Source organism: Leiobunum rupestre, chromosome 7 (assembly GCF_980474605.1).
Source record: "Leiobunum rupestre chromosome 7, qqLeiRupe1.1.hap1, whole genome shotgun sequence".
Taxonomy (NCBI): Eukaryota; Metazoa; Arthropoda; class Arachnida; order Opiliones; family Sclerosomatidae; genus Leiobunum; species Leiobunum rupestre.
In genome coordinates this window covers 27209742-27224770 of record NC_143390.1, presented here as the reverse complement: position 1 = coordinate 27224770, position 15029 = coordinate 27209742, and the positions used below count along the sequence as shown (strand labels likewise).

Here is a 15029-nt window from a genome sequence, read left to right as displayed (position 1 = left end):
TGGTCGCCCTACACGTGCCGAGATGGGGTATCAAGGGTACGGAATTCTATATAATCTTCGTTTTAACCTTACCTCTCTTAAAGTTTTATTTCGCAATTTACAAAAATACCACTATTTTTACTGTCTAAAATACGGGTAATTAAGCCTCTGCTAAACCCCATGAATATTATCTCACGCTAAAACGTAATTTTGATATTGGTCAATAGTATAAAATCTCGACTGCGGCGAACGTAACGAATTGTTTCTTCTCGCTGTTTCTGGGCTTAATGCGAATTGTCGGCTATTTTTATCTCTTCTTTTAGCCTCGGCTAAATCCGGCCGCTGACACTATTGAAAGCGACTATTTACGGCGGCGAAGTCTCTTTTATCAATAAGCCCCGTTTATTTTCCTCCTATTTGGCGCTACTGAATAGACGTCTAACTTCTTTAGAATCAAGGGACTTTTTTGTACAGTCCCAAACCCAATGACTCGCGTATGTGTCAGCTCGTCACCCCGGATGCTTTTCCATTCCTCTTTCGGCTTTCTTCGTTTTGGGCCTTGGTCGACCGATAATTGCTATATTTGACACGTTGTGTGTTTGCTGACTCCAATGAATTTCCTCGAAAATTTTTATTAAATCCGAAATTAAGATGTTTTAATATTCAAATTTGCTCTTGACTCGAATATCTCTTTTGCGCGGGAATAAATTTTTGATTATAATTTAGTCGGGCTCCAATGTAAACCTCGAAATCCCCAGTACCCAAATATTTACTTAATTGATCGCGAGCTCATATTCCTGGCATATTTCCAAGATGACACTTACCGTAATACGATTGAAATTTAATTATAATAAACTTTTCGTATATATTCGACATAAACCAGCAACAACGAGAAATCGAATTAAATAAGAAGGTTACAATTTCGACCGTCCCATTTATCCATTATCTCTCCATTAATAGGCTTTAAATACCCGTGAAAACGAACATTAACGAAAATACGAAAAACCTTTTTAGTGTTGTTGCTATAATTGTATTACCCGTAGTCTCCTATTTTCGCTTTCAAAGCGAACGGGCTCTATAAACGAAGGAAGACTAGCAAACACGCGGGAATCATTAATCCCGCCGCCTTTGAGCATTATTATCCCATTTAAAACCAACCCAATTTTGTTTTTACGCCATCTATTAGCGGCCGATCGCGGCGACTTATCTTACGGGCCTTTAAATAAGTCAGGGGCCCGAGTAAAGTCTGCTCCATCCGAGCCTAAGAATTAAGAAACGTAATGAGAGATGACGGTGTCCCGCTAGAGTACATTACCATCGAGGCTATTTATATGGCTCAAAACAAAACCCGCTTCCTCGAATCGAAGCCTGCCGAGAGAGAGAGAATGAATCAAAACCGTATTTTGAAAATACCCCCATTAAGAGACGCCATCTATTGGCTAATACGGGCTGCCATTAATACACTCTGGGAATAGTTCGGGGCATCCTTTCTCGGAACTAACTTTTCCGGCCCGATAAACGTTGGCGAGGAAAAATATTTTTGAATTTGCTGGGAGTGCCCCTTCTCTCCAGCCCGTCACGTCGGCCCGGTCTCCGGAGAAAAGCGTATGACAAGAAGACTCATTAATGAATCAAAAATGAAACGTTAACTTCGTCCTCTCTAAGGCTCGACGATTTAACCAGCCTTTCTCGCGTTGAGGACGGGGATTGGAAGATTTTCTCTCGACTGCAAACCGCGCTTTCTACACTCTAAAAAAATAAGGTGTATTTCAACACTTTTGTAAGAACATTTTTTGGGTCAAAATTTGTTCTGTTTAGAGGTGTTAACTCACACCATTAAAGGTGTTAAATTAATTAATTTTTACACTATTCCTCAAAAATTCAAGAAAAAAGTTCCATTAAGGGGGAAGACTATAGTAATAACCTCGTTTTCGTTCAAGCTGAACGTTTTAGTTTCAACAATTACACAATCGAAATATATTTTTATTAATAGGCTGAACCTTCCTCTAGTGCTTAAAATAATTTTGATAATTATAATATTAATAGTTAACGAGTTATAAGGCTATAACTAAAGGGTAGTTTGGGTGCTTGCCCAACTTGTTTAGCTCCGGGGGTCCGAATTAAAACGTAATAATTAAATTACTTTGAAATTTAAAATTGTCAAAATTATTTTAAGCACTAAACAAGAGGGTGGTGGCAAGCCCTTCACGCCACGCGAGCCAACAGCTCCCTACACTAACTATTACCCGCGGGTCGAAAGCTCACGACAGTTTTTAAATAAACTTTTGTTCTGAAAATCCATGTGTTTCCTCCGTTTAAATTTTATTCTTACTAACTATTACCGTCCGACTTTAAATCTACAAACGTTTTTAAACTAAGACTGACTTGGTTGAAAATTACATTTTTAGTTAGTACTGATCATTTGTGAACTACGTTTTCGGTTGCATTAGGATATATTAATCTTAAGTGAGATTTCTGGCCAATTCGCGGCACCCCACAACCCACGTACGCGCTATTGTGATATTTTAATTTCGTACCAATTGATACAAGCGCCATCTAACTCCAAAAAACATTTGCGTTTCACTACCTTATTTCCAAAACCAGGCAACTTGAAAAGTTAATTTTTCGATAAAATTTCTCTTGGATTTTTTTAAGTTAATGTACCAGATGATTGAAAAATTGTTCAAATTTAAATTTAATATATATTAATACATCGGGCTATTGCGTGTACTCAAATGTCCGTGACATCTTGTTAAATATATAGTTAACTTTAAAATCGTATTTTTTCTTTTCAGTCTTTGGAAGCCACACGGCGTATGATATCACTATGCGAGGAGGTCTGTATATTTCCTTATTTTATAAACTTTACGTACTTTTTTCTCTATATGCCGTATTTAGATACGTAGGCCAAAATCTCTTTTTAAAAACTATTCTTTTCAACGTTTGAATAACTCTTTTAACTTTTACCGCTTTTATTGTGATCCGAATAAAAATAACCACTAACCGTAAAGATAATCATTAACCTTTGCCTTAATTACTGTTCTTTTCATTACAATATAATTAAGTCTTCTTTCGTTAAGCGCACCCTCCGATCAAAGAAGGGCGTTAATTTTTTTAAACCGCCCATTTGCACGTTTCTTTGTATTTTTGCTAATTTAAATTGGACTTTTCGGCCCTCTCCTTTGTATAAACGAAACGAAACGGGGGTGCTCCTTTAGAGCAAGGACGCCGGCATTCGTACCTTGGTGGCGTTGGACGAGCAAGGAGGTAAGATCACGAAGAACGCGCCGATTGTAGTCCCGGAAAGTCTGGATGAACCGTTTGCTCGACCAATGGCGACACGCCACGTCATGATGATGATGATGATGGAATGATGAAACCGAAGCCGTCACCCGCTTTGACCGCTTTTTGTTGGCTATCAAAATTTGAAACTTAATCGTATCCGCTTACTGTTCTTTGAGCTTCCCAAATTGAGACTTTTATAACTTGTTCTAGCTTTTATGTGTGGTTTTTTTATATGTCTGGCTTCCCAGGCATGGATCTTAATCCTATTACACTGAATATAAGGAAGTAACGCCCCCTCTCCCGCCCCCTTATTTCCGTATATATTTTGAAAGGCTTATTTACCCCTTATACGATATATTATAAAAGATTCTACCGGAATACGGTCGTGTCATCAGACTTTTATGGAAGTTTCGCATCTTCGCTTGTTATCCATCGTCAACGTTTGCACCGATGCTTTTCTAAAATCACAAAGTATATGGCTTATAATTAACTCTTATCTTGTCTGGCGCGGGTAGGCGATTTTATACGCTTTGCGCGAGCTAATATCCTATTACCGAAAAAATCAATATTACGGTATTTAATAAAAATAGGGAGAAAAAAACGGCAACAAAAACGTGTGCTTTTGACCCCTTTTTTAAAACTTTCTTACTAACAATCTTAATTTTAAAAAAAGCTTTAAGCTTCTCTGGCTTTTGACCAACAGTGCTCTCCCATTAATAATAAAAGACCCCCTACTTTGAGAGAATTTAAATTTATAATTATATAAATGAGAAGGGAGAGAAGAAAAATAATAAAAGTCGAAAACTTTCGAAATTGCGATTCTTCCCGGAGGTTTTTCTTTCTTTATTATTTTTTGGCGAAAAAGAGAAAAAAGCATTTTTGAAAAATTGAAAGAAAAACGTTTTTATAATAATTCTGTTTCTTTCCCCTTTCTCTCTCCTCTCCGTTCAACCCTTTCCTCTATTGTGCCATTTCTTTTTCATTTATAAAAAAAACCTGGAACAAATAAACTATCCAAAAAAATATATATATTTTAAACCTTTCCCAAAAAAATTCAATAATACTCTTCTGGGATGCGTCTGTCATTGGCGGCTGCTTCTCTTCCTCTTTATTCGTCGCTTTTGGCGTTTGGTTGACATATTTGTCTCTCTCTCTATCTCTATCTTTGTCACTATTCTCTCTGTCGTTGTCTGTGCGTCCAACCACTCGTAAACACCCTGCCCGCCGCAACAGAGCAAAGAAGCCGGTATCCGTACCTTGGTTGCTCTCGACGACCAAGGAGGTAAGATAACAATTATCCGAAGAACACGAAAATAAAACATCGATATTCGGGGCGAATATATTAGATATTTATCCCGCTTGACAGTTTTGTCGAATTCTAAATTCGTAGTCTTTTGTCTCTGCATTAACTGTTAGGTAACCTAGTTACCCCTAAATGTAAAAGCCACTCTGAACACCGGTGTATTGCGGCTGGAACACTTCTACAGGCGCCAGTAGATCAAAAATAGTCCTAATATTACTACGCGTAATTAAGTGAATTCCCCGCTTTTGACAAAACTGTCAGGTTAACATTTTTATAGTTTGGTTATCAACCGTGGAAATTGGCCAGCTGGGGATTCCATAATTATATATTTTTTCCCATTAACGAAAAAATACCCGTAATAGTATCTTAATTGAGACAGTATATTAACAATGACGCGGAAAATCGCCTTATGAAGGGGACTATATTCAATATCAATTTGGTCTCGAGTTATCTTCGTTAAAATATTGACATTTCCGTCTCTTCTCCGGGGATCTCGAGGAAACGGTGAAGCTTAAAAAAAGTGTTAGATAATAATGTCAACTTTGCTCCCTTTTTTATTTTTGCCTACCCAGTCTTTTTCTCGAAGTACTGGTACTTGTACCTGCCAGTTTTAGTATGGAGTTCTGTTTTTGTCATTGATGGGGCTTCCCTTAGGAGTAGGGATTTATAGATTCTGTTAGACGATCGATAAAAAGATTTCATTAAAAAAAGATAGTCGATTCTCGGTATAACATCGTCTTTTTTTGGATAAAGATGTTCTCGCTTCTTTTATAAATTCAGACCTCTCTTTAGAACTTAGAAGAAAAAGACTTAATTTAGTTTGAACTTTCAATTATTGATAATCGATTTTAGAACTTGACTTACTTTCCACCTCTTCTTTTTTAATAAACGATTTGGAATAAATTTGATAAAACTTGATTAAGTATGGAGGGGGTTTGGAAGATGGAGAGTTTTTCAAGTGGAAAACCATAACTTGATTAAGTCGTAAGTTGATTTATTTATAGGGTTGAAATATTTTAATGAAATACGTAGAATGGTGAGAATATCGACCTTGGCATCGGCCTTCAGCCCTACACGCACCAGATGACAAGGGCAGAAATTTCTAGTAATGGCATTTCCGATTTTATCGAAAAAGCAGCGAGGTAGGCGGGTACTCGTTTGGCTTCGGGCTGTTTCATTGTTATCTGGTGTTGAGAGTAAAGGGTGGCCTGGGGGTGGCAGTCGCTATTCTCGTTAGATAAACGTCGACGTTGGTGGGATGCCGTCTTTTATTATACAGCTTTGCCGGGGCCTTGGCGCGGAATGGGGGTGCTCCTTGATTTCGTGACGTTTCCATGGCGACGCGTCTCGTCCCCTCCCACATTCCCATGATTGATATGTTGGCCAATTTCTACCACGATTCGACCTTATATATTACGTACAGACTTTCCCAAACTACTTAAAAACTCCGCTCCCATAGTTTCGTAGCGAAGGAAAAGAAATAGAAAAAATAACGGGGAATGCTCGAGATATTTTTTAAGCCTTGGCACATTTTTGTTTTTTACTTTTTCTCCATTAAATTGCCATAGACGTTGTCCTCACGTTCAATCTGTCGTAGTTACGCGAGAGTCTCCGTCAGTTTCTCCATGTATATGTATATTTCGAAGAATGCCAAAGATTTATATATACTACCCCTCCCAAGGATAGTTTTTTATCCGTAGTAATGCAGTGTGATATTTGTTGCCAGTTTGGTTTTGGACGTGTGTGTTCACACTTGCATGTGAAATATTCGTAACACTTCAATATTTCACTAACACCTCGACTAAACACTTCACTTTCCACTATACGCGTTTTTCTACACTCAACACTTATCTCTCACACGTAGCTTATTTATTAGAAAATTATTATTATTTCACTTTAATTTCACTCACTTTGGTTTTTATTTATATTAGTTGGATTTTTGTTTTGTTTTCCGCATGTCGTTATTTTTTTCTTTATCGTAGAGTGAGGATGTAGGGGTGAAAACATTGACAATGCTGAATAATCAAGGCGGTAAGGATTCAAGCATGCTGTACATTTATTTGTTTCGAGGACGTTTACTTTGTTTCGCCGTTGAAATTTGTTGTTTCAGATCTTGACTTGACAACACTGTTTTGTTCAATTTTGTCTGTAGCTAAATTATAAAATGTATATCTTACGAGAGAAGTATAATTGCTAATCTTCACAGTACCTTCACACGTTTCAAAGATCTTTAAAAATACAAGACTTTTTGAAATTTTGAAAGAAACAATAGAAAAGTACATCATATACTGATTTCCTAAAACTACAAGGTTGTCGACAGAAAAATCAGGGAAATACCGGGGAATTATATGATCGACAGAAAAATCAGTGAATTAGATTGTTGACTGGAAATATCAGGGAATTAGATTGTCGACAGAAAAATAAGGGAAATATCAGGGAATTCGATTGTCCACGGAAAATTCAGGGAAATACCAGGGTAATAGATTGTCCACAGAAAAATCAGGGAAATACCAGGGAATTAGTCGACAGAAAAATAAGGGCAATATCAGAGAATTAGATTTTTGATAGAATAATAAGGGAAATATTAGGGAATTAGATTGTCCACAGAAAAATCATTGAAATACCAGGGAATTAGATTGTTGACAAAAAATAAGGGACATACCAGGGAATTAGATTTTTGATAGAGAAATCAGGGAATTAGATTTTTGATCTAAAAATCAGGGAAAAATCAGTGAACTAGATTGTTGACTGGAAATATCAGGGAATTAGATTGTCGACAGGAAAATCAGGGAAATATCAGGGAATTAGATTTTTGATCTAAAAATCAGGGAAAATCAGGGAATTAGATTGTCGACAGGAAAATCAGGGAAATATCAGGGAATTAGATTTTTGATCTAAAAATCAGGGAAAATCAGTGAATTAGATTGTTGACTGGAAAAATCAGGGAATTAGATTGTCGACAGGAAAATAAGGGAAATATCAGGGAATTAGATTTTTGATCTAAAAATCAGGGAATTAGATTTTTGATCTAAAAATCAGGGAATTAGATTGTCGACAGGAAAATCAGGGAAATATCAGGGAATTAGATTTTTGATCTAAAAATCAGGGAAAAATCAGTGAACTAGATTGTTGACTGGAAATATCAGGGAATTAGATTGTCGACAGGAAAATCAGGGAAATATCAGGGAATTAGATTGTCGAATGGAAAATAAGGGAAATATCAGGGAATTAGATTGTCGACAGGAAAACAAGGGAAATACCAGGGAATTAGATTGTTGACAGAAAAATAAAGACAATATCAGGGAATTAGATTTTTTATAGAAAAATAAGGGAAATACCAGGGAATTAGATTGTCGACAGAAAAATAAGGGAAATATCAGATAATTAGAATTTTGATAGAAAAATCAGGGAAATACCAGGGAATTAGATTTTTTATAGAAAAATAAGGGAAATACCAGGTAATTAGACTGTCGACAGAAAAATAAGGGAAATATCAGGGAATTAGATTGTCGGCCGAAAAATTATTGAAAATCCCATTTTTTTAGCAAACATCAGGGAAATTTATGTGGGTTCAGGAGGTTTGCCCTAAAAAGTACAAATTTACATTCCTAAAGTTTTCTTATTAAAAATTGGATTTATTTACTTATCTTATATATTATTATATGTTACCAATTTAGTTTAAATGTCAATCGTAAAATGAGTAACCCTATACCTCTTTGTGATAATAATACCTATTTTATTGTGGCTATGTTGCACTTCCACTTAGAATAATCGGGAAAATATTAGTGGGAAAACCTGAAAATATCAAGGAAATTTGTTTGCCGGTTGTTGTATGAACCCGGAACTATTGCATCGAGAAAATGTGGTTTATAAAGTAAAGACGTAGCTTCATTGTGTAAAATCTACACTCAGCTACAAGTTCTCCTGTTCACGTTTTTATTGTATTTTGAGCCCTGATTCGCTGTAGACATCCGCGGTTTTACGGCCATTGGATTCTGCTTCGATCATGCCAAATTTCACGTTTCATTTTATTAGGCTAGGTGGATACTTCTCTCGTAAGAGATATGTTATGAACTTATGATTATACACATTTTTCAAAAATGAAGGTGAAACTGAGTAAATGTCAAGATTATTCGCACAAAATTCTCGCCTTTTGTTTGCATATTTTTAAATAATTTTTTTGGACAAATGTTTTTATTACGGGTTTTATAGGGTATTTTGACTCGCATTATGCCTATTTTGTTTTTGCTTTGGGCAATAACGACATTTAAAATTTAATTTAATCCACGAAACGAAACTATATTAAAATTATTACCAAACACGGGTTACAAATTTCGCAATCGCAATTATAATAAATCAAAAAAATGACAACAGTTCCGTTATTCGATATCGGCAAAATTAAAAATCTCTGTACAAAATCTATTGTAGGTTACGTTGTTACATTTTTTTGAATTAATATTTTGCGACGATCGTGGTACAAATACGTCGTATGTCAGTATTTTTCTCTTTTTCTCGTTCTTTCCCACCCTTTACCCTTTAACCTCAGAACAACTGGACAGGATCGAGGAGGACATGGACAAAATCAACGCCGACATGAAAGAGGCCGAAAAGAACTTGACCGGCATGGAGAAATGCTGCGGCATTTGCGTTTGCCCCTGCCAAAAGTACGCACTTTCAACAATTTCTTAAAAGGAATGAATATTTCTTAAAGGGAATTAATATTTCTTAAAGGGAATTAATATTTCTTAAAGGGAATTAATATTTCTTAAAGGGAATTAATATTTCTTAAAGGGAATTAATATTTCTTAAAAGGAATTAATATTTTTTAAAGGTAATTAATATTTTTTAAAGGTAATTAATATTTCTTAAAGGGAATTAATATTTTTTAAAGGGAATTAATATTTTTTAAAGGGAATTAATATTTCTTAAAGGGAATTAATATTTCTTAAAGGGAATTAATATTTCTTAAAGGGAATTAATATTTCTTAAAGGGAATTAATATTTCTTAAAGGGAATTAATATTTCTTAAAGGGAATTAATATTTCTTAAATGGAATTAATATTTCTTAAAGGGAATTAATATTTCTTAAAGGGAATTAATATTTCTTAAAGGGAATTAATATTTCTTAAAGGGAATTAATATTTCTTAAAGGGAATTAATATTTCTTAAAGGGAATTAATATTTCTTAAAGGGAATTAATATTTCTTAAAGGGAATTAATATTTCTTAAAGGGAATTAATATTTCTTAAAGGGAATTAATATTTTTTAAAGGGAATTAATATTTTTTAAAGGGAATTAATATTTTTTAAAGGGAATTAATATTTCTTAAAGGGAATTAATATTTCTTAAAGGGAATTAATATTTCTTAAAGGGAATTAATATTTCTTAAAGGGAATTAATATTTTTTAAAGGTAATTAATATAGCCAGGTTCACACTTACCCCTAAAATCGCTTCGTTTTAGATAACTATTTTTAAAAACCAGCGTGAGAAATCGCTTCGTGTTGGTTCGGGAAGCAACTCGTCCAAGTCGGTTCGCTTAGAATCGCTTTCAAAACGACAAGGCGGGGAAGTAAAATGGCTCGTATTTAAAAATAAATGGGAATAAAATTCTAAATAATGTCAAATAATATTACTGTATATATATTAAACATGAGTAACTAATGGTTTTGTGGTAAATTTTAGTATTATCAAAATTCTGGTCATAATTTGAAATGATGGTAAGCCTTGGATTAAGCGAACCGGGGTGAAGCGATTTCGCACGTGTGAACCAAGAATTATCGTCGGCGGTCAAAACTGGAATTCAAACCGATCTAAATTGGGTTTTAAGCTCTAGTGTGACCGTGGCTTAAATAATGCTGAACGGACTCATCGTTGAGTCCGGCTTCTAGTCTTCTTGTACTGTTTTTAAACACAGTGCTAAGGAATTTGTGTGTACTATGATCATGTACCGTATTAGATCCTCAATAGCTCAATATTCATTTTGGTGCATGGGGTCCACTTTTACGCATTGTAACCCGGCCACCTGAATTAAACGTTTATTCCCCTTCGACCGAAATCCCATTCGACCGAAAGAATTTTAAAATGTAGCCCAATTGGCGGGGTGATTTGGTATTTTATTTATAAGGTATGTACTATCGAAGATCCATGTTTAGGTTAGGTTAGGTTAGAGTTGGTTAAGTTTACTATTTCAGTTTTGGTTCAGTTACTTTTCTTGACTAGGTGAAGATAAAAATATAATTCATGCTCATTCCATTATATTTTCAAATAAATGCATAGTACAAAGATATTAAAATGGCATAGCTAAAGCCAATTTATATAGCAGCGTTCGGTCGAATGGGACACATAAAAACCGCACGTTTCGGCGGAATTCGGTCGAATGGGACACCTACAAAAACCGCCTTCGGTCGAATGGGATTTAAGCGAATTAAAGGCTTCAAAAGTCGCTTGATGACTTAGGTCTAAGGTGTTGCCTTGGGTATTAGCCTAGCTGATTATTATTAAATCTATTTTTTTTAAATTAATACCGACTTGGTTAAAAATTATAATTTTAGTTAAGGCTAATCATTTCTGAACTACGTTTATGGTTGGATTAATAAATTTTAATTTTAAGTGATATTTCTAGTCAATTCGCGGGACCCCACAACCCGCATACGCGCTATTGTGATATTTGAAATTCGTACTAATTGATACAGGCGCCATCTAACGCCAAAAAACATTGATTGAAAATTTAAATTAACGCGTTCGCGTTTCGCTATCTTATTTCCAAAACCAGGTAATTCGCGACTCTTTTGCGTTTGATTACGTTAATCGATCATTCCTTTAGATAATTTCGGTTCATTTCGCTTTCTTATAAAGACCGAAATCTAATGAAATCCTCGATTTCTCCAAAGGTCTGGCGATTTCAAAGAAGATGCAAGTACTTGGAAAGCGAACGAAGACGGCAAAGTGGTTACCGGGTATTTATCACCCTATTTCGTGTTTCATCATTTTCTTCACTAATTTAATTTTTGGTTTATCGCGATAACAGACAGCCAACAAGAGTCATGGATGACAGAAATGGCGCTGGTCCGACCGCCGGATACATTGCAAAGTGAGCTTATATTTATAATTAGATTACTTTATCCTTTATACATATAACGGCGAAATGCTGGAAAGTATCAGGGAATTAGGTTGTTGAAATAAACTTCCGGGAAATATTGTGGGATTGTTGACCTAAACTGCCGGGAAATATTGTGGGATTGTTGACCTAAACTGCCGGGAAATATTGTGGGATTGTTGACCTAAACTGCCGGGAAATATCGTGGAATTTAAATTGTTGACCAAATAATTTGGGAAATATCGTGGGATTGTTGACCAAAACATTTGGGGAAATATCGTGGGATTTAGATTGTTGACCAAAACATTTGGGGAAATATCGTGGGATTTAGATTGTTGACCAAAACATTTGGGGAAATATCGTGGGATTTAGATTGTTGACCAAAACATTCTGGAAAAATAGCGGAAAGATTATTAACCAAACATTCTGGGGAATATTGGGGAAATATAGTGGAATTAGATTGGATTGTTGCCCAAACATACTGGGAAATATCGTGTGATTTAGATGGTTTATCAAACATTCTGAGAAATATCGTTTTATTTAGATTGTTTATTAGACATCCTGTGAAATATCGGGGAAAGATTATTAACCAAACATTCTGGGGAATATTGGGGAAATATAGGGGAATTAGATTGGATTGTTGCCCAAACATACTGGGAAATATCGTGTGATTTAGATGGTTTATCAAACATTCTGAGAAATATCGTTTTATTTAGATTGTTTATTAGACATCCTGGGAAATATCGGGGAAAGATTATTAATACAAAATTCCGAGAAATATCGGGGAAAGATTATTTAAAAAAAACATTCCGGGAAATATCGTGGTATTATACAGTTGACCAAACATTCTGGGAAATATCCATTAGGTTTTTAACCAAACATTCTGTTCTGGGAAATATCGTGGGATTATATAGTTGATCCAACATTCTGATTTTTAACCAAACATTCTTGGAACTTGGAAGTTTTGTCGACCAATAATTCTGGGAAATATCATGGGATTATTGACCAAAACATTTGGGAAATATCATGAGATTAGATTATTAACCAATAACCAAACATTCTGGGAAATATCAAGGAACTAGATTATTAACCAAACATTCTGGGAAATATTCTGATAAATGTTAAGGAAATTCCAATTACGTACTATAAATCATGGAAATTTTAAAGGCATAAGAAGGTTTTATCTAAAGACTATAATAGAGGAGTTAGCACTCTTTTCTTGTCTTACTACTTAGACAATCTTGTGAAAAATCAGTGGAAAAACCTGAAAGTATTAGGGAAATTGGTTTTTCCACATGTTGTAGGAATCCTGATTATTGGCACTCCTCAGAATTTAAATTTTTTAGTGCTAGTTTGGATTCTTACTTAACACGGCGATAAAACTCGCAGGGTGACCACAGTTCCTATATTTCATATTTTTCCTATCATTTAACGTTCTTCCTTTTTTCTCCTATAATACCCTATATTTGAACTCAAAAGTCTGAAGGAATTAAAATAGTTGTTATTTTACCTTTAGAAGTCTTTAAACCGTTCTACTTTTTAAAGAAGCTTATTTCCAACACTGTTCGCCGATAGTTGGTTATCAACTTTATTTTGAATGTTATATCCCCTTCAAACAATTTTTACAACCGTTTTCTCTTATTGCATAATTTTATCCTATTTTTCTACCAAACATTCTGGGAAATATCTTATAGTTTCCTATATTTCTTTGATAAATTTTCTATAATTCCTTTAAAGGATTTTAAAATATTCTGTGGTCACCCTGAACTCGTGCAATTTAAACTGTTAAGTTAAAATTGAACTAATGTTGATTTGTTTTTGTTAATTTTTTCCAGGATAACAAATGACGCCCGCGAAGGCGAGATGGAAGAGAACATGGGTCAAGTGAACACCATGATTGGCAATTTACGCAACATGGCCATCGACATGGGCTCCGAAATTGAGTCTCAAAACAGACAGCTCGATAGAATTAACCAGAAGGTTCGTACGACTCTTTCTTACCACGAACGAAAACACGCCTTCATTCTAATTAAAAGTGTATCAATGAGGAAGATTTTTACCACGATTACGCTGTAGATGGCGCTACGCAACTCTAGGGGGCTTTCCCGCTTACAGACCCCCACTCAAATCTTAAATTTTTTATAGGAAAAATAGGATTATTTTTCTAAGAATATAAGACTTTTATAGAACTATATTTATAAGAATATAGGACTTTATAGGATTATTTTTCTAAGAATATAGGACTTCATATGATTATTTTTCTAAGAATATACGACTTCATATGATTATTTTTCTAAGAATATAGGACTTTATAGGATTATTTTTTCTAAGAATATAGGACTATAGGATTTTTTTCTAAGAATATAGGACTTTATAGGATTATTTTCTAAGAATATAGGACTATAGGATTATATTTTCTAAGAATATAGGACTTTATAGTATTATATTTTCTATGAATATAGGGCCTTATAGTATTATTTTTCTAAGAATATAAGACTTTTATAGAACTATTTATAAGAATATAGGACTTTATAGGATTATTTTTCTAAGAATATAGGACTTCATAGTATTATTATTTTCTAAGAATATAGGACCTTATAGTATTATTTTTCTAAGAATATAGGACTTTATAAACAAAATCTATATTTAGTGAAATAAATCTTTGATTTCACAATTAAAAATAGAAACTATTTAACCATTTTTTCACAAAAATATACTAGTAGCTAACCATGTTAACAATAACCAAAGTATAGACTAGAATGACTCTGTATAGGAATTTATCATATATATAAATCTAGCAATTTAACTGACAATTGTGAGTGGCGGGATTTGAAATGGGCCCAATATCAAAATTATAGGATTTTATAGGACATTTTGGGGTTTTTGCCAAAAATATAGGATGTTATAGGACGTTATTAAAAACAAAGGAATTTTTAGGAATTATAGGAGCTCTGGGGGCTCTCCACATCTATTTGATAAAGAGTTTCAGCAACCCATTTCTAGGCGTAAACGCGAACGTCTACGCTAGACCCGAGAAATTTATCTGACGTTGGGAACGTCGGGAACACAAGAATTCGGAATTTGGAAAAGCAGACGTGAAACTTACAATAAAGACCATTTTTTTAACTAGTTAGGTCGTACAGCAAACAAAATGTTATGGGTTACTTTTTTTTCTAAATGAAGTTTTATTGGGTGCATATGTCATCCTGGCCTTCACACCATTTTTACCCTCACGGCGGGAAGAGACGTAGACGTTCGCGTTTACGCCTAGAAATGGGTTGCTGAAACTCTATTAACGGCACGCGACGCAAGCTTAGAGTCAAATGTTAATTGGAACGCGCCACGAAGCATGCAGGGTTGAATCA

The 15029-nt window shown here is 34.6% G+C and overlaps 1 protein-coding gene across 9 annotated transcripts in view; it reads left to right on the top strand.

Annotated features, from left to right (window-relative positions):
• The window catches only part of LOC149935473 (synaptosomal-associated protein 25-like), a 142610-nt gene that overhangs the window by 123229 nt on the left and 4352 nt on the right, over window positions 1–15029 (top strand). For 3 of the 9 annotated variants that reach the window (XM_090180525.1, XM_090180522.1, XM_090180521.1), the window contains 6 exons: window positions 2775–2816; window positions 3198–3246; window positions 9114–9231; window positions 11459–11524; window positions 11596–11658; window positions 13500–13644. In XM_090180525.1, the coding sequence (XP_090036651.1) occupies window positions 2775–2816; window positions 3198–3246; window positions 9114–9231; window positions 11459–11524; window positions 11596–11658; window positions 13500–13644 (483 nt within the window). Of the gene's footprint in view, window positions 1–2774; window positions 2817–3197; window positions 3247–4497; window positions 4547–6549; window positions 6599–9113; window positions 9232–11458; window positions 11525–11595; window positions 11659–13499; window positions 13645–15029 lie in introns of all 9 variants that reach the window. The other 6 variants (XM_090180523.1, XM_090180518.1, XM_090180516.1 and 3 more) reach the window with 2 other exon arrangements.